This window comes from Panthera tigris, chromosome A1, assembly GCF_018350195.1.
Source record: "Panthera tigris isolate Pti1 chromosome A1, P.tigris_Pti1_mat1.1, whole genome shotgun sequence".
In the NCBI taxonomy this organism is placed as follows: Eukaryota; Metazoa; Chordata; class Mammalia; order Carnivora; family Felidae; genus Panthera; species Panthera tigris.
The window spans coordinates 90,767,007-90,786,871 of NC_056660.1; the positions used below are offsets into that span (position 1 = coordinate 90,767,007).

General features: G+C 43.5%; 1 protein-coding gene across 2 annotated transcripts; it reads right to left on the reverse strand.

Moving 5' to 3' along the window:
- Positions 1-3,285: 3,285 nt before the first annotated feature.
- Positions 3,286-18,974, reverse strand: LOC102967977 (zinc finger protein 354C). 2 transcript variants are annotated; one of them, XM_015537900.2, is made up of 5 exons: positions 18,721-18,974; positions 17,224-17,311; positions 11,015-11,141; positions 10,509-10,604; positions 3,286-4,944 (listed from the first exon to the last, which is right to left on the reverse strand). In XM_015537900.2, the coding sequence occupies exons 2-5, from the start codon at positions 17,254-17,256 to the stop codon at positions 3,530-3,532; spliced, it is 1,671 nt and encodes a 556-aa protein (XP_015393386.2). In that variant the 5' UTR covers positions 17,257-17,311; positions 18,721-18,974; the 3' UTR covers positions 3,286-3,529. The 2 variants fall into 2 exon arrangements, with proteins under 2 accessions (XP_015393386.2, XP_042838120.1); XM_042982186.1 differs by lacking the exon at positions 18,721-18,974 and adding an exon at positions 13,183-13,328 and having other exon boundaries at positions 17,224-17,288.
- Positions 18,975-19,865: the final 891 nt, after the last annotated feature.

The window sequence follows — 19,865 nt, forward strand, 5'->3', positions numbered from 1 at the left end:
TTAAAGTGGAACAAGAACCAAAAGTTATTTTATTTCCAATGGTTGCATCCCCAGGAAATAAACTCTCAAACAGGAAGTGGATACAAGTACAAAGGAAGAAGTCTGACTTGAAGCTTCATAATCATCACATTATACAACGACTTCCTGCCTCCGTTTTTTTAATTAAAATTGTAAACATACAGAAAAGTTGGAAGGATGACCAATGAACATCTCTATATCCTCCACAAAGTTGACTAATTTTTCATAACTGTTGACTAATTTTTTACATGCTTACTTGCAAATGTGCTGCAGACATCATGACTTTTCAGACTTGAAAACTTTTACATGCATCTCCTAAGAATAAGGGCAACATCCTATATACCTCAATGCCATTATCACTTCTAGGAAAATTAAACGTATGACATTATCTAACACCCATTCCATCTTCCTCCTTCCCCAAGTATACCCCCAAATGTCTTTTACAGTTTGAATTTTTCGGACTCTGAAGCCAATTAAGGATCACACTTTGCTTGTGACTCTTCAGGGCCTTAATCTAGAAGTCTTTTTGTCCTACTACATTGGCTTGTTGCAAGTCCTGGCCAGCTGTCTTGTACAAAGTCTCGCACTCTCGGTTTGTCTGTTTCCTCATCACATAATTCAAGTTGTTCCTTTAGCTCTTAGATTTCTTATAAACATGGAAAACAATCCGGAGAGGAGGCTTAATTAGATTTCCATTAAGCATTTTTGGCAAGAATACGTCAGATGATCATGTGTGCCTCGTACTGCATCTCATCAGGAGCCACATAAAGTCAGGTTGCCCCACCGGTAGTGAAACTCAGTTTGACAGCCAGATCTCTCCATTATAAAGGCATATCTTTTCTTTGCAATCGGATCTGTGACCTTTGACACCATATAATGTTCCTTAAAAATTTTTTTCACCTGATGGTTTTACTATCCATTGGATTCTCCTGATTTAATTGCATTGAGGGTTTTAAGATGGTGATTTGTCTATCATTCCACATACAGTTAAAAAGATGGCATTCACCAAATAAGTTCATAGACAGCTTTCCTTTTTTTTTTTTTTTTCACTACTTTTTCATAATGGGCTCATTTTTACTTAGCATGTTATACACAATTACAATGATTATTCTTTCCGATGTTTATATTGTGTTAAATTTGACCAGTGAGAGAAACTTCAACTTGGTTTCCGTGTCCTTCTGACATTATCCTTTTTTAAAAGAAAATTTTTTAACTTTATTTGTTTCTGAGAGAGACAGAGACGGCACGACCGGGAACAGGCAGAGAGAGGGTGAGAGAGAATCCTAAGCAGGTTCCATGTGCAGAGCCCGACGCAGGGCTCTTCCCCACAAAATTGTGAGATCATGACCTAAGCTGAAACCAACAGTTGGATGCTTAACCGACTCAGCCACCCAGGAGCCCCTGATGTTATCCTTTAAGTGCTTGTCTTTAAGTGCTATCTATTGGTTTTGTTTCATAAAAAGATACCTCAGACACATTTTATATTTTCCCTGCTCCAAATGAGCCGTGGTTATTTTCAGTAGGGAATAGCATTTGGAAACCAAAATCTAGGCACTAAACATGGTCATTGCTATTGGATAACCAAACATGTTTTTATCTGAAATATCTTGCAAATGGCTCTATCCAGTGTTAAACATTGAAGTCTTTATGAAAGCTCATTTCCTAACAAATATACATAAATATATAAAGAGAGATTTTCTAATGAGCTAAGACAGGTCAAGAAGTACACTATGCTGAATGTCTGCATTTAATTCTAAAACCTTTCTCAGACAGACGGTTCTAGCTACTTTTATTAGGACAGTTTTTTAAATGATACCAACTGTGAAACTGAAATATAAGATTGTGGGAAGGAGGCACAGGGAAAATGAAATGTATCTCAAAAATATGGAAAATATTTGGATACCCAATTTTAACCGATGACTAGAAGGTTTAATAATTAAATATTCACTTATCACTTTACACAAAAGACGTATAACAAAAACAAATGAAAAGGCAGTCTTGTATGTGAAAATCGAAAAGCAATTTCACTATCTGGACCTCAGCTGGGTTTGAGGACTTATGTACAGTGATTACAAAAGCAGGTGTAATTAGGGACACATAAGAAAAACAAAGGCATGACTGTAAGCCAATTAACAGGACTGCAGTTAGGAAGAACCTGTCAAACACAGAAATAAAACTGATGAAATTACTGTTGTTGTGCCAAACCAGTTTACAAAACAAACAGTAAGTCATACTCTCGGGACGTGAGATTGGAAGTGAATTATTGTAATTCATACCTATAATTGTCACAGAAAACAGGAGCTGGAAACTTAGATTCTAGTCTCGACTCTGCCCAATAAGCTCAATTTTATTAGCTATAAATAAACTAAATTAAAATTCCACCTGGCTCTAATGAGCTACCAGCTGTAGTCAGATTCTGCAAATACGTACCTTCTGCCACAGAAAACAGAGTATTTGCATCACATTCTCTCCACTGGCCTCAATTTACTGCACCTTCTATAATACTAGCCTAAGACTATTCAGTAATGTCAAGTCATGTCAAATTAAGAAATAATGTAAGGAAAAGGAAAAGAGACTCACTTTGGGAAAAATTTCAATTTCCAAAACTGAATTCTAGGTTAATGAAACCATGTTTTTTTAATCATCAAAAACTTTTGGAAAAAATATACATATATTCCAAAGCTTGTGCATATGTATGTTTGTACACATATGTGTATAGATATATAAATATTTATATATATAACCTGCCAGTGACACAGTTCATGAAAAATTGAGCTTGATTCTTTCCATGTGAAAATTTGAATTTAAAGAATTCCTTTTTATCTTGAGCTTCTCTTCATGGAAAAGCGTGTGTCCTGTATTTGCCTGCCATTTTAGCAAATTATGGCCTCACGCTTATTCACTTTAACTCAATGACCATTTTTAAAAGAAAATTCATACTGAAGCTTACTCTTAGGGAATAAACTCTAATGAAAGAAACAAAACTTAGGGGCGCCTGGGTGGCTCAGTCAGTTAAGCGTCCGACTCTTGCTTTCAGTTCAGGTCATGATCTCACATTTGTGAGATCAAGTCTTGCATCAGGCTCTGCACTGGGTGTGGGGCCTGCTTGGGATTCTTTCTCCCATTCTCTCTCTCTCTCTCCCCCCACCGCCCCTCTTCCCCACTTGTGCTCGCTCTCTAAAAAAGAAAAAGAAAGAGAAAAAGAAAAAGAAAAAGAAACAAAACTCACATTCCATTATTTTTACTATTTTTTTAAGTTAGGCCTTTTATATTTTTTCTATGAATTTAAAAATTATTATATGTTCTTTGTAACCTTAGCATTTAATATTTAATGATTCTTATAAAATTTGACAAATCGGTGCTCTTCATAATTCCATTGATCAATTTTACCATGACTTAGTGGAAACTAGCATATTTCCTCCTGAAGTAAAAAAAAATCTTTATCTGATCTGCAGTCTGTGCCCTATTTATTATTCTCCAGTGAGGAGTCTTGAATCATTTGAGAGAAGAATTAAACTTCACAGGACTCATCATCTCTGAGAAATCTCTGATACTGAGTAAGGGAGGAGCTATAGATAAAAGGATTCCCATATTCCTTCCATTTATAGAGTTTTTCCTTAGTGTGAACTTTTTTGTGTCTACAAAGGTTTGATCTATAACTGTAGGCTTTCCCACACTCCATGCACTTGTAGAGTTTCTCGCCAGTATGGATCCTCTCGTGCTCTGTTAGGAATGAATACTGGCTGAAGGCTTTCCCACACTGATTACACTGGTAGGGTTTCTCTCCAGTGTGAATTCTCTGATGCCTGTAAAGGTTGGATTTGCAACCAAAGGCTTTCCCGCATTCTCCACATGGGTAAAGCTTTTCCCCGGTGTGAATTTTACGATGTTCACTGAAGGATGAATACTGGTTGAAGGCTTTCCCACATTCATTGCACTGGTAGGGTTTCTGACCAGTATGAATTCGCTGGTGTTCAATAAGGGTGGAGATGCGTGTGAAGGTTCTCCCACATTCCAAGCATTTACACAGCTGTTCTCCAGTATGAAGCTTCTGATGTTCAGCCAGGGATGCAAACTGGCTGTAACCTTTCCCACATTCACTGCATTTATAGGGTTTCTCTCCTGTGTGGATTCTTTGGTGTCTGTGAAGTTTTGCTCTACAATTGAAGGCCTTCTCACATTCAGCACATTTATAGAGTTTCTCTCCAGTATGAATCCTCTGATGTACAGTAAGGGTTGAACACTGGCTAAAGGCTTTACCACATTCCTTACACTGGTAGGGTTTCTCGCCGGTGTGCACCCTCAGGTGTTTGATTAGGGTCGAGCTGCTGCTAAACGCCTTCTCACATTCATTACATTTGTAAGGTTTCTCTCCAGTATGAATTCTCTGATGGGCAAGAAGGGAGGATCTGTGGCTAAACGGTTTCCCACACTCACTACATCTGTAGGGTTTCTCACCAGTGTGAATTCTCTGGTGTTCAATCAGATGGAGACTCTGGTTGAAGCTTTTCCCACATTCATTACAAAGATGAGGTTTTTCTCCTGGGTAAATCTGGATGCATCTCATTAGATCAAAATTCTGTTTAAAATCTCTCCCAAAAGTGTAATGTATATTGGGTATCCTTTCTATAGGAACACTCTGTTGTGTGACAAGAATTGTATTTATAAGTAAGCCTTTCCCCAATTCAAGACGTGTCTGCTTTACATCTCCACTCACAGTTTTTTTGTGTGAGGCCATGATTTGCTGAAGAGGTTTCTTCCGTTGCTCCTGTTCTGTTCCACTCTCCAACTCCAAAGTCTGTCCAAAATCGATGTCCCAGTGACCAAACTTAATGGACTTTTTCTTTATTATTCCCTGAGATGTTTCTTCTATAGAAATGTCCTGTCTGGGAGGTGAGGCTTCCATTTCAGGCCAAGTCTTGAAACCTGGAGTGGATCAGAAGCATTAACGGCACCTCTACGGGAAGAGAGAAACATGCAACCGTGGAACAGTAAAATTGGCAATAGTACATATAAAAGAGGTCTGAGAGGCGGCTGGGTGGCTCAGTTAGCTGAGTGTCCGACTCTTGGTTTCAACTCAGGTCATGATCCCAGGGTTGTGGGATCCAGCCCCATGTCGGGCTCTGCACTGAAAGTGGAGCCTGCTTGAGATTCTCTCTATCCCTCTCTCTCTGCCCTTCTCCCCTGCTCTCTCTCTCTCTCAAAAAATAAATAAATAAAAGAGGTTTTATACCTCTTTTGACCTCAAATATGGACTTGCCACTGGGGAAAAACAGGACAGGATGGAAAGGAAGAGTGGTAAACAGGTGAAGGAGTGGTGTCGGAGAATAGAGTGAACATATTAACATTGGAAACAAAGACATTGCGACTTGAGAGAAGTAGAGGCAGAGAGAACAGGTCGAGCTGAAGGTATGAGGCTACAGAAAAATGTTAGCTCCTAAGCTCGAGTTGAATAAACTGTGGCATATTTCAGTGTATCATTTCCTGTTCTGTATGCCGGGCCATGAGGTAGGTAACTTGTCTTTATTTTCTCCTTTTTTTTTTTTTTAAAGTTTACTTACTTACTTACTTACTTACTTATCTATCTATTTATTTATTTATTTTTGCATAATCTCTACACCCAACATGGGGCTCGAACTCACATCTATCTATCTATCTATCTATTTTTTTTTTTTGCATAATCTCTACACCCAACATGGGGCTCAAACTCACAAGCCCAAGATTTAGAGTTGTGTGCCCCTCCAAGTGAGTCAGCCAGGCACCCGTACCTTCTTTCTATTCACATGTGGCTTTTATGATGTTAGTGCCCATAGCTGAAACTCTAGGTGTGATCATTTAAAAATATCTGTGATGTTTTCCTTAAATTTTGTGAATCTGTATGTGAATATGATTTTGTATCATAGTCTGTGAAAGGAGAAACAGTCTGTTAATAAGAGGGTGCTCAGGTTTTCAAACTTATAGCAGCCCTGAAGCATGACTGTATTGAGGATTTCTGATCTAAATTCAAGATGCTGACTATAAAGAAGAGGAAAATATGGAATAAATCAGCCTCGTGCAACAACCTATCCCTGGTGATTGGAGGAATAACAGTTTTGTTCACACCTCCCTGCCCCCACTTTTCCCTTCCAAATTGATCACGAGGAAAAACAGATACAGTCATCTCTTCTAATAACCTGCAACCAGAAGACTGACCTCCTTTTGTAGGAATCTTTTTATTTTTATATTTGTATTATTTATTAAAGTTTTAATTTTTTTAATGTTTATTCATTTATTTGAGAGAGAGTGACAGAGAGAGTTTGAGTAAGGGAGGGGCAGAAAGAGAAGGAGACACAATCCGAAGCAGGTTCCAGGCTCTGAGCTGTCAACACACAGCCTGACGTGGGGCTCAAACTCACGAACCGCGAGATCATGACCTGAGCCGAAGTCGGACACTTAACAGACTGTCACCCAAGCGCCCCCTAAAGATTTTATTTTTAAGTAATCTCTATACCCAGCATGGGGCTCAAACTCACAACCCCAAGATCAAAGGTCTCATGCTCCACTGACTGAGCCAGCCACGCACCCCTGTGAGAATCTCTTTAGACAAATGAAAGTTTACAAGAAATGTGGAGTCAATATGCCCCAAAGTTCTGAAATATGCCCAAGCCCCAAGCTCAGATATGATGTTAAGTGAAAGGATTCAGCTTGAGCTGATTCTATGGAACTATGGGCTCAAATCTGGCTTTCTTTAATCAATCCATGATTGAAAATAGGTTAAAACTAGGTCTGTGTAATTAGGTAATTGTATGTACTTAAATTTAGGTTAATAAAAATCCATCAGGTTTTAGTAATAAAATATATATGATTAAAATTAAATAATAAGAGGAAAAAGGCACACAGGCTATAAATCTGTATAAAAATATAGATTTTTCTTCAAGATGTTAATGGAAAACCTAACAGTTTGCAAGTTAAAGGATTGACCAGGGTACTTCCCCTCTTTTTATCCTTTGTCACAATATGACATTCCCTGCCCATCCAGAAATTTACTAGGCTACTCTAATCTCATTTTTCTAAAGAAATTTAATGACTAAAGCCTAAATCAGTCTCTCTCTCTCTCTTCCAAAACATATTTTACTTAAACATTCTATCACTTAACATATATACATACACGAAGTCTGAAAATAATTCAAGTGTTTGTTCAAGGAGAATATCTTGATTATTGTTAATGTACATTATTAGTGTATATTAATATAGACATATTATGTATATATATGTATATACTATACATACATATTGTATATTATACATGCTATAATGTATATTACATACCTATATTATACATTAACATTATAAACATTAACATTATTTGTTAATTCCTTACTGTGCACATGATAAGCATGCAATTAGAGTGTCTTGCATAAAAAAAATAATGGGAGCATGTGGGTGGTGCAATCGGTTAAGCAACTGACTCTTGATCTTGGCTCAGGTCATGATCTCACAGTATAGGAGTTTGAGTCTGGCATTAGGCTCTGCACTGATGGTGCGAACCCTGCTTGGAATTCTGTCTCTCCTCTCTGCCCGCCCCTTCTTGTGCTCTCTTTCTCTCTCAAAATAAATAAAGAACAACAAAACTGGGCAGAGTTAGTTGGAAAAATTATGAAGAGCAGGTGACCTCAAAAATGAAAAGGGATTCCCTCCTCTTATAACAGACTCCTGAAACCCAGTCATTTATTGAACAAATAGTGAATGATCAGCAATGATAATATGAAATGTACAAATGATTAAACAGTAATGGTTCATTTCTCCTTGATATGAGAAGCCTCGGCTGTATAATGTTGGTGTGAGGTTCAGAGAACCAAGACACCAACACCAACAGTATTAGCAAGGAGTGGTTCTATAAAGGAAGCTGGATAATAAAGAGTGAGGGGATGGATTTCAGTAGAAAATGAAAAGAGGAGTCTATGAGACAGAAAGAAGGCCTGATCAAAGTCATCTGTGGGGAAAGTAAACCTATTTGGGGGCAGGGGGAGGGGCTTAATGACTAAAAGAGGAAATCCAGGTTCGAATTCATTTAAAAAAATTTTTTTAATGTTTATTTATTTTTGAGAGAGAGACAGGGTGCACGCACGAGAGAGCAAGCACACTAGAGGGGGAGGGGCAGAGAGAGAGGGAGACACAGAATCCGAAGCAGGCTCCAGGCTCCAAGCTGTCAGCACAGAGCTGTGAGCTCATGACCTAAGCCGAAGTCAGAGGCTTAACTGACTGAGCCACCCAGGCACCCCTGGAATAACAGGGTAAAGCCAAACACAGAGTTCCTGAACAACTGGCAGAAGAATTCAGAATAATAATACAGGTCACAGGAGGGGTTGTAAGTTCTTAGGCAGATAATAATAAGAAACGGTGGCCTTATTTGGTAAGAACGAGGACAGAGTGGAAGGTGAACAATGATATAGCTGCCATGGTCTGGTTGCACTGAGTACTTAAATCTGAGCTTCCTTGGCACTGAGTTAATCATAAAGGCAGTTCAATTACACTCAAAAAATATTAAGTGAAGGCAGTATATTTGATGCTACAGGCACAGAATTCAAAGACAGACCTGGTTTCTTCCTTAAATATGCACAATCCAATTAGGAAAAGAAATAACAGGAGAATAACTATAATTCACTACAACAGATGCTGTAATGGATATGTTCAAGGCATGCAGAAAGTGCTGTATGAATGCGACTGACTGGAAAATGGATGCTGACTGGGAAGCAGGAAAAAATAAGAAAAACCCACAGATGAGGGGGGCAGATGGATCTAAGGTTTCCTGTGGACAAGGGGGAAGCAGTAACCCGAGAAGGAATGACACACAAATGTTAATGAGGGTTCAGGTTTGGCCAGAACATGGAGCCAGAGTGGAAGTGGCCACTGATTTCTATAAAGCAACATGGAGACAGGCTATGAAGTAGGTTTAATGTCACATTAAGGAATTTTACTTTACTCCGTGGATAAAGAGAGAAACAACAAGGTCTCTTAAGGTATGGGAATAACACCTGAGTTTTGAAAAGATCAATCACTCTGCTGATGGCCCAGAAGGCGAAAGAGGAGAACAAGGCTCAGAGAAGGTAGGTAACTTTCCCCGTAGCTCAGAGCACTTGGAAGCAGTGGCAGGGGTAACATGAAATCAGGAAATGTCCAAAGTCAAATCATGATCTTATGTGCTAGGCTGTACTACTCAGTAACTCTTTCTTTGGATAAAACTGTATTTTCTTTTCTTTTTTAATTTTTTTAATGTTTCTTTATTTTCAAGAGAGAGTGCACATGCACACGTGCATGAGTTGGCGAGAGGCAGAGAGAGAGGAAGACACAGAATCCCAGAGCTCGAACTCATGAACCATAAGACCATGACCTGAGCCGAAGTTGGACACTTAACTGACTGAGCCACCCAGGCGCCCCTAGAAAACTGTATTTTAATAAAGGTGAAAAGTATTTGTGAAGACAACGAGCAAACAAAACATGCCAATAAAGGCAAGAATCATAGATTATAAAGGTCAAACCACAAAGACCACAAACCACAAAATATTGCCCAGTCTGTGTCACACGGTGAACAGAAATGACACTGGTGATCGAGGCTTTTCTCACTGCTTTTCAGCTTTTCCAGCTCTGCCAGCAAAGTGTTTGACAACCTCTGATGCACTGTTTCTTCCGTGATAAAGAGAGGTATCTAAATTTGATGGTCTTCAAGTGATCTTCTAACTTCAACAACTTACAGTTTTATGATAAAGACCAGTGAGCTTAGACTAGGCTAGAAGAGGAGTCTACAAACTACAGGTCTCTGGGCCAACTCCAGCTGATACTTCCTTCTGGTGCTAGAAGGCAGCCACACCTATGGGTTGACTACTTACTGTCTCTGTCTGCATTTGCATTACCTTGCACTAAGATGGCAGAGTTTAAGGGCTGCAAAAGAGACCTGTGGCCCCCAATGCCAAAATATTTACCATCTAGTCCACTGTGGGAAAAGCATGCCAAGCCCTGGACCAGAAAAGCTACAGAGGTCCAGGGGAGCTGGTTGACTCTCACAGTGGGACATGACAACCCCAGTCTCCAGGGACATAAAAGGGAAATGCTGAGTTAAGAAACCGGAGACACGGAAGCGTTGACAACACCCTGAAATATGGGGTTGTGAGAGAAATTACAAAGAATTCAAGATGCAACCGAAGGTGTAAAGTTTTTCAAGTCTGTCATGTGTAATTGCAGATGGAAAGAAAACCGTGGAGATCAAGAGGCCAAGACAGCAGAAGGAAGTGGGTGAAGTGGCAGAGAAGGAAAGAGGGAAAGCGGGGCACATTAAGCGAAGAAAGAGGTCTACTCAGGGGCCTTTTGCTGCAAAGAAAACCATTATCACCAAGGAACTTCCCATGAGGGGGCCCTGGCTCAGGACTTCCAGCAAAATTCTCAGAGCACTGCCTCCTCCTGACCTGCTCTCATATATACCCCGCCCTGTGCCCGGTTCCCAGCCGCGCACTCACCCAGACAGGCGTCTTGAGGGGTTTCCCTTTCCACCACGCAAGGATCCTCGCCTTGCTGCAACCGGCAGATCACCTTTGGCGTCGAAGATGGAATCCCTGCTCGTGGGGAAGGGAATGGAGTTTGAGCAGATGGGGCAAGTCCAGAGCTCACAAACCAGAGCCAACAGGGCAGAGAAGGGAGCCTGGGGAGGTGGGGCACGCAGCACATCGAGGGTGGGTTTGGTTCAGAAACAACACAGCCTTATCCCTCTTCCCCCTTGACCCCCCACAGGACCCAGTGAGTGGAGGAGGACCACCCTGGTCAGGAGGAGGACCACCCTGGTCAGGAGGCAGGTGGGAGGAAGGCAGAGGAAGGGCATCCGGACACAAATGCATGCCTTGAATTCCACAGAGGCTCTTCCTTTCCCAGGGGCTCGTTAGGGGAGAAACTGCGGACTCTGAACCCCACAGGGGCAGCTCTAAGGCGCTCCCGCAGCGGATTCTCCCTTACAGACGAGCCTCCTTACCCAGCGAGACCAGGGTGCCATAGTTCTCCAGCATCACCTCCCGGTACAGGGTTCTCTGCGCAGAGTCCAGGCGCAGCCATTCGTCCTGGCTGAAGACCACGGCCACGTCCCTGAACGTCACAGACTCCTGTAATGGCAAACCCATTCCTGCTCACCCAGGACCAAGTTCTCCACCACTCGGTAACGCCGGTGACGCAGGGATGTGCGACAACCAACCCTGATGTCCCAGGGTTCTAAGTATATTTCAAATGGACTATTTATGTTGCTTTTTGGACCCCCCCCCCATTGACAATTATACAAATATTTACTGAGAACCCACCAGGTGTTGTGAGGGCAAAGTCGGGGAGAAAGGCCAAGTCCCCGCCAAAAGGGAATTTAAATCCCAGGCTAGGATCTGTCAAGTGAGCACAGACATCCACCTCCCTCTCACTCAAAATCCAAATTAAAGGAAAGGGGGGGAAAAATCAGAATACACTTAGAACAATGCCAGAAAACTGGAAAAGCCATTAGTAGAACCGAGACAAAAAAGAATTTCTGAGATGTAAAAGCAAATGGTAATAAAAATAGTATTAGCTTATGTTTATTGAATACTTGTATGTCAGGAACTGACAGGAACTTTGAACATAGTATCTTCACGAAGTTTCACAGAAATTCTATGAGGAAGACACTATAATTAAATTGTTTTGCAAGTGAAGAAGCAGCTCAGAGAGGTTAAGTTACCTGCCAAGGTAATCCTGTTAGAAACTGGTAGAGATTGGAACTGAATTCAGGCAGACTGACCACTAAACTAGACTGTCACATGGGTATCCACTGTCTATGGAAATTAAAAGACCCGGGGTCCCAGAGCTTCCTTGGGATTCTTAGTCTCCCTCTCTCTCTCTGTCCCTTCCCCACTGGCTCTTGGTCTCTCTTAAAAATACACATTTTAAAGAAATTAAAAGTAAATAAAAGACCCAAAGAACCTGCAAGACTATACACATGCCAAAAGGGACTGTGAGAAAGTCAGTTCTTCCAAGAGAACTCCGTTAATCTGCAAAATGAGAGAAATCAGAGGCTGGCCAATTATCAACTCTTATATGAAGGAGCTGTAAGGCATGAAAAAGGAATATGTATGCTTTCACCTTGTGATTCTACTGTTAGGAGTCCACTATAAGAGAGCCTCACACAACTGAGTAGGGTTATTTGTTCAAAGATGTTTCTGGAAACTTTATTTGTAAGCCAATGGTTGTGGTAGGCTGAGTAACAAAACCTGTGAATGTTATATATATGACTAAAAGGACCCTGAAGATCTTCTTAAGGATTTTATTTTTGAGATGAGAAGATCCTGATTATCCAGATGGATCTGGTATATACATATATGTGCACACAAAAGTATTTGGAAGAATACAACAAGCTGTCCACCCTGATTATTCTTTCGTGTTTGTGGAGGAGCAGAAAAGCAATTTTTTGCTTATTACTCTCTACCCTTCCAGTAGGCTGACATTGTTTACAGGGTGTGTGCATTTATTCCGAAATTTTTAATTTTTGTATTTTTTGGAGAGAGAGAGTGCACGTGTGGGGGGGAACAGAGAAAGAGAGAGAGAGAGAGAGAGAGAGAGAGAGAAAGAAAGAGAGAAAGAGAGAAAGAGAGAAAGAGAGAGAGAGAGAGAGAGAGAGAGAGAGAGAGAGAGAGAGAATCTCAAGCAGGATTCACACTCAGCATGGAGCTATGTGGGGCTTTATCTCATGACCCTGGGATCATGACCTGAGCTGAAATCAAGAATCGGATGCTCAACCGACTGAGCCAGCTAAGCGTCCCTGTTTTGAAATTGTTTACATTCCATTTTATGTATTGACTTTTCAGCTATACCTCTTTGCATTTTTTTTAAAGATTTAAAAAAAAAATTTTTAAGTAATCGCTACACTCAGCGTGGGGCTCGAACTCATACCCCCAAGATCAAGAGTCTCAGGCTCCTCTGCCTGAGCTAGCCAGGCGCCCCACCTCTTTGCATTTTTAGTGGTTGCTCTGAGAATTATAACATACATCCTTAGTTCTTTATAGTCTATTAGAGCGAATATCTGATTTCACACAGAACGCAAGAACTTGCAAGTGTATGGGAACACCACCCCTTCTTCATGCTATCGTTGTTAAAAAGACGCTCCCTGTTCAGAGAGCTGGCAGGACTCACCAGACCTCACCAAGCACGCTCATGGGAGGCAACAGGTACAAGTGCAACAAGACAGAGAGAGTGCAGCGAAGCCCTGGAGGATGGAGACATGTTCCATGTGCAATCTCCCTGTCCTTGCACACACAGCCTAGGCCTTGTCCCTGGATCTGTAGGAGGAACTTTGAATCAGAAGGACTTAAAGGGGAAACGCTCAGCAGGGGCCTTTTGTGTGTCAAGCAAGGCTTGTCAAACAAGGTAGGCCAGCTCCCAACCACCTGAGATGACCACCCTAGGGGGAGCCAGTGGCACTGGGATCTTAAACAGCACATCCGCTGCCTTTATTGTGCCTCAGAGTCAAAAATCAGCCATCCAGGCCCTCCCCAGAGATGAAGATAGAGCTTTTCTGGAGATAAAGACAGAGCTTTTTGAGTCCAACCATAAATGAACTCTAGACCCACAACTGTCATGTGTATTACCTCCACCTGCGTTATAAACCCCATGATACAGTATTATGTTTTTGCTCTAAACAATCATAGGCATTTTATTTTTTTTTTATTTATTTTTTAATGTTTATTTTTGAGAGAGAGAGAGAAAGAGAGAGGGAGAGAGCACAAGCAGGGGAGGAGCAGAGAGAGAGGGAGACATAGAATCTGAAGCAGGCTCCAGGCTCCGAGCTACCAGCACAGAGCCCCATGCGGGGGGGGGCTTGAACCCACCAACCGTGAGATCATGACCTGATCCGAAGTCAGACGCTCGCTCAACGGACTGAGCCACCCAGGCACTCCAATCATAGGCATTTTAAAGACACTGAGAGGAAAAAGTATTTATATATTTACATTTATCCACATGGCCTCCTGTTCCAATGCTCTTTATTTCCTTCCTAAGGTGAGAGCTCCCATCTGGCATTATTTCCTGTCAGCTTGAAGCAAGCATATACTTTAGCATATATTGCAGGGTGGGCCTGCTGACCATGACTTAGGTTCATTTTCATTTATCTGAAAATGTCTTTACTTCATCTTCATTCTTTTTCTTTCTTTTTTTTCTTTAAGTTTATTTGAGAGATAGGGATAGCGAGCAAGTGAGGCAGGGGAAGAATGACAGGGAGAGAATCCCAAGCAGGCTCCACACCCTCACCGCAGAGCCTAACGCGGGGCTCAATCTCTCGACTATGAGATCATGACCTGAGCCAAAATCAAGAGTCTGATGCTTAACCGACTGAATCACCCAGGCGCCTCTACTTCATCTTCCTTCTAAAAGAATATTTTCATTGGTGGGACGCATGGGCGGCTCAGTTGGTTAAGCGTCCGATTTCGGCTCAGGTCATGATCTCACAGTTCGTGGGTTAGAGCCCTGCATCGGGCTCTGTGCTGACAGCTTAAAGCCTGGAGCCTGTTTCGGATTCTGTGTCTCCCTCTCTCTCTCTGCTCCTCCCCCGCTCATGCTGTCTCTCTCTCTCCTTCAAAAATAAAAACATTAAAAAAAAATTTTTAAAGAATATTTTCATTGGTTATAGAATTCTGGGTTCACAGTTTCTTTCTTTCATGTAAAACACCACTCGATCATTTTCTGGCCCTTGTTTCTGATGAGAAGCCAATTGACGTTCAGATATTGATGCTCTGTATTTAGTACAGTACTCTTTATTCTATCTGCTTTCAAATCTTCAGTTTTCAGTAAATTAGAGGTCAAAAAAAACTCACAAAAAACGCTGAGTTGCAAACATCCTCCTCTTCATCTTCCCTTAGCTGAAATCAAGTGGGTCTCTCAGAAAAGCGTGCAGGTGTGGGAAAAGCTCACACAGTGAAAATCCCTACCTGTGGGCAGAGGGCACCCCAGGTGATGGCTGGGTATTGCTTTCACTTCATTTTGCTGGCCTTTACATTTTGGTTTCCCACAACACACATCTCCTTGTAATTAGAGAATCAAAGCAAAGTCCAGCCTAGTGGCAAGAGGCAGACCAATTTGGCAGGCCCTAAAATAATGTTGTTGCTGCTTATGATGATAATAATGGTAGTTAACAGCCAGCATTTACTGAGATTTAATATGTACCATGCACTGTTCTCAGAATTTTACGTATACTTAAGTTCTCAGAGCATAACATTAATGTATATACGGTCTTATCTGGGTTCGAGGCTAGCTGGAAGACCCTGGTCAAGTTACTTGCTCCTCTGTGCCTCAGTTTCCTCACCCGTAAAATGCAGATATTAACAGTCCTGTTACATGGATCAAACGAGGTATGTATGTCATTAATCCCACTTACAAATGAGGAAATGAGGCACACAGAGAGAAAATAACTTGCCAAGGTCACAACCCCAGCTTGGAGGTGAACTTATGAACTCAAGTTCCAGAGTCTACATTTGTAACATGTAGGCTACCACTACTTTGGGGGAAAGCAGTCAATGAAAACAGAGGCTTTGGGGCTCGCAGAACAGAAAACCCACGGAAGGAACAGGAGCTGGCGTTGGGGGAAAGCTGGGACTTCCATGTGGAAATATTTCCTAAGAGTTCTAGACTGTGTTTCTAGGGAAAAGTTGAGGCCTGAGAACAGAGATTTGGGAAAGATCTTCAGGTTAAAGTAATGAAAATGGATCTTAGGGGCACCTGGGTGGCTCAGCTGGTTAAGCATCTGACACTTGATTTCGGCTCAGGTCATGATCTTGCAGTTCATGAGATCAAGCCCCAAAAAGGGCTATGCACTGACAGCATGGAGCCTGCTTGGGATTCTCTCTCTCCTTCTTTCTCTGCCCCTCTCCCCCACTCTCTCGCAAAAATAAAGTTTAAAAACAAAAAGAGGGGCGCCTGGGTGGCTCAGTTGGTTAAGCGTCTGACTTTGGCTCAGGTCATGATCTCGCAGTTTTTAAGTTTGAGCCCCATGTCAGGCTCTATGCTGACAGCTCAGAGCCTGGAGCCTGCTTCAGATTCTGTGTCTCCCTCTCTTTCTGCCCCTCCTCTGCTCACACTCTGTGTGCCCCTCTCTCTCAAAAATAAATAAACGTTAAAAAATTTTTTTAAAAATACATATGGAAGTGGAATGGGAATTCAAGTTCAAGGAATAAAGAGAAAATGTACAGTTTTCAGGGGTGCCTGGGTGGCTCATTCGGTTAAGCTTCTGACTGGCTCAGGTCATGATATCAACGTTTCATAGGTTTAAGCCCCGCGTCAGGCTCTGTGCTGACAGCTCAGAGCCTGGAGCCTGCTTCAGATTCTGTGTCTCCCTCTCTCTCTGCCTCTCCCCTGCTCACACTCTGTGTGTGTCTCTCTCTCTAAGATAAATAAATGTTAAAAAAAGAAAAAGAAAATGGATCTAAAAAGGGCAAAGAGCAAGAAGGGCCCAGGAGGGGAGTGTGAATAAATCAAAGCCAGTGGACAAGATTCAGAGGAGAAGACAGAGATAATTAGTCAGATGGATAAGGAAGACATCTGGACAGTTTACTGTCACACCTGTGCTCGGCTCCCAGCCCCCTGTCCTCCCAAGTGCTGGCCTCAGAGCCCAAGCTAAGCTGAACTCCTTCTGGCCTTCAGTATCAGCTCAAAATGACCCCACTACTTCCAGGATCTTTTCCCTAACTCCTCTTGGACCTTTAATCATTTCCTAACTGAGGTCAATACGATGAACTCCCTGAAGACAGAAACAACCTCTTTCCTCTTCGTGACCCCAGTGCTCTGAACAGTATCCTGTGCATAGTCGGTGCTCAGTGTTTTTTGAAGGTGTCTTTGGTCCTTCCATGTCTTTGCACCAAGCAAGACTGTATCCTCTGTGAAGACAAAGACTGTCTAATACACCATGCCCCCACCAAGCGCTTATTGTAGCCCAAAGCACATGTTCAGCGAGTGCTGCCTCAGTCTTTGGTCATGAAGTTGGATTTAGGGTGAATTAAGAGTGACATAGAGATAGAGGAAGCACATTCCTCAGCAGCCCCTCCATGAATCCTGGATCCTGGGGAAAACTTAAAGAACCCTGGATTCCCCAGGTTTTGTTGGAGAGAAAAGTACTCAAAGAATGGAAACATGTGCACCCTCTCTAAACCCAGAAAGCGATTCATGAGAAAGACAATCTTCACTTACTTTCACCTTGGTGGGCAGCAAATCCACAGCCATGCTTTCCTTCTCAGTTTTCCTGGCAAGAGGAGTGTAGACTGCTGACAAGGTAGATCTGGAGAGGAAAAGGTGTCATGAGGAACTCTGGTGTCAAGGGATGGCCTGGGGAGATGAAGTTACAACCACCCATAATGCCCACCAGGTCCCAGCAAAGCCGCACCACATAAATGGTGCAAGCCAAGCAAACGCATGCTCACCAAGCCAATACAGCTCTAAGACAATTCTCCCATCTCCATCTCCCTGTATTAACCACACTTCTAACTGCTATAAACTGATGCTTTACGGTCACCTAAGCTCTATTAGCTGTGACTAAGCAAACTGTGATTCACCCACAGATACCTGGAGTCCTTAGATAGCTTTAAAGTGTACACGCTGTAAAATCCACAATGAACATGAATTTCCCGGAGGCGGCCACTTTCAAATACAGACGGCCAACCCTAAGCCCGCCTGCCCCACCTAGCCCTTTCCTTCCCGAAGAAGCCACAGTCAAGTCACCTGCCCACATTTGCCTTGTTTTTCTGCCTCACAGGTGCCTTCCCTGAGTGGCCCTGCCTGGAGTGCTGCACTGGTCCCCAGGGAATAACACAACCTGCACACTTTCCTCCTCTTGCCCCCCTGCATCTGGACCTACCCTACCTCACCAGAGGTAATGTGGTTAAAACACTCCCTCTCGCACAAGATGCATGCCAGACTGTTGCTTTGTCGGCCCCCCTACACACAAATCTCACAGGTGCCACCTCTTACAGCATCCACGGCGGGAAACAGCCCTCCTTGTCACACACAAATCCCAACTGGGAGAGCAAGGTGAGTGTGCCTGGAGCCGCCAGGCAGGTGTCAGAGAAGGACCCTGGCCACAGCTGCCTGCACTGGCTGCCTGGGTTTGCATGCAGAGGGCTCTCCAGGGTGCAGCGCCCAGCGTGAGAGCTCAACTAGCAGAGTATGGGGGCGGGGGGGGGGGGGTCATCTGGGCCTGGGGCACCTCAGCCAGGGGAGGGAAGATGCTGTAGAGGTATTCACAGACTCCAGAATCTGGGGTGCTTTTCATATATTTTTAAGCCTCACGACTCTAAAACGTATGTATGGCTACCCCATTTCGCAGATGTGAGGGAGACTGAGAACTTAAGGAGTCACAGCGACCTGACAAAGAAACAAAAATGGGTAAGTAACAGGGGCAGGAAGGGAATCCTTGCTCCAGTCCAGGGTCTTAGCTAAACGTGGCAAATTACCTGGCCATTGTGCCTCAGTTCCTTCATCTGTAAAATGGGAGCAGTGTGCAGTCAACTTACTGGCTATGCATGCAGAAGCATGAAATGAGTTAATCCATCCAAGCCGCTACACCACGGCCGGGCACACCTCGTTCTAGGCCAGCGCGAGCTATTGTTTGTATTACTTCACTGAGAAGTCTCTCGGCAGACGGCCACCGGAGGCCCCCGCCCACAGCAGTCCCGGCACGCCCCAGCTCACCTGGCAGGGCGCTTCCTCTCCGCGTCTTCCCGGCCCGCGACACCCGCAAGGCACCGCCGCCCCGGCCGACCTCTGACCCACGGGCCGCGCGGCGTCTCCCGGTATCCGCGCGCGGCCCCGCCGGACACCGCACTCCCCACCCAGACGGGACAGACGCTGGCTCCACCGCTGCGAGGAAGAGGCAGCCGGGAAGTCTCCGCTCCTTACACACCGCCCCAGCGTAACCGAGATCACCCGCGCCTCTAGCCCCAGAAAGGCCGGGACCAGTCCCGCAACCCCGCGAACCCTAGAACTACTACTCCCGACATGCCTCCGCCCCGCGCGGACTACAGCTCCCAGAAGGCGGCTGGGCGACCCCCGGGAGAGGCACGTTCCCTCTCCCCGCGCGAGCCCCCGGGACCCGCTGTCCGAGGGGTCTGCAACGCGGGGGCGCGCGCACCTGATGGATAGGGCGGTCCCCTCGCAGTGCCCGCTGCCTGAATCCGCTTCTAGGCTTGTTTTGTTAGACCAGCAAGGTGATTTGAAAAACAAACCCTGAATTTAAACGCCTTTAGGAGGCTCTGCGCGCCACAGCTCCCCCTCCACCGGCTAGCTATGATTATTTTTATGTTAATACGTAGCACACCCCGAGGATAATGTATGCATAGGTACTGTTTGAGGAGGGCGCTTGTGGGGATGAGCACTGGGTGTGTATGTAAGCCAATCTGACAATAAATTATATTCATTAAAAAAAAAAAAAATGAAACCAATACCCACATACCCAACACTCTGCTTGAAAAGAGATTTGACCAGAATTTTTGAAGCCTGGTCCACAATGCTCCCCTGTCACTTATCTAAATTGTGTTAAGCATTTCACTCCCTTAGCTTGATGCGTACTCCACATCTGTGTCCCACAATGTTTATTTTTGCAAGGTTTTGACCTTTATATAAATGGAGTCTGCTGTGTGTTCTCCTATGACTTATATGCTCAACATGAACACTGTATTAAAACAAAACAAAAAAAAATCAACCGGGGTGCCATTTGGTTAAGTCATCAACCAAGTCAGTTGGTTAAGCGGCTGACTTCAGCTCAGGTCATGATCTCCCCGTTCAGGAGTTCAAGCACTGGAGCCTGCTTCAGATTCTGTGTCTCCCTCTCTCTCTGC

Excerpts from the sequence above, each read along its gene's own strand:
- LOC102967977 (XM_015537900.2), bottom strand. The coding sequence starts at position 17,256 with ATGGCTGTGGATTTGCTGCCCACCAAGGTGAAA. Across the intron at positions 11,142-17,223 it reads TGCTGCCCACCAAGGTGAAA|GAGTCTGTGACGTTCAGGGA; the intron begins GTAAGTGAAGAT and ends TTGCCATTACAG. Across the intron at positions 10,605-11,014 it reads TGGCACCCTGGTCTCGCTGG|GGATTCCATCTTCGACGCCA; the intron begins GTAAGGAGGCTC and ends CCCCACGAGCAG.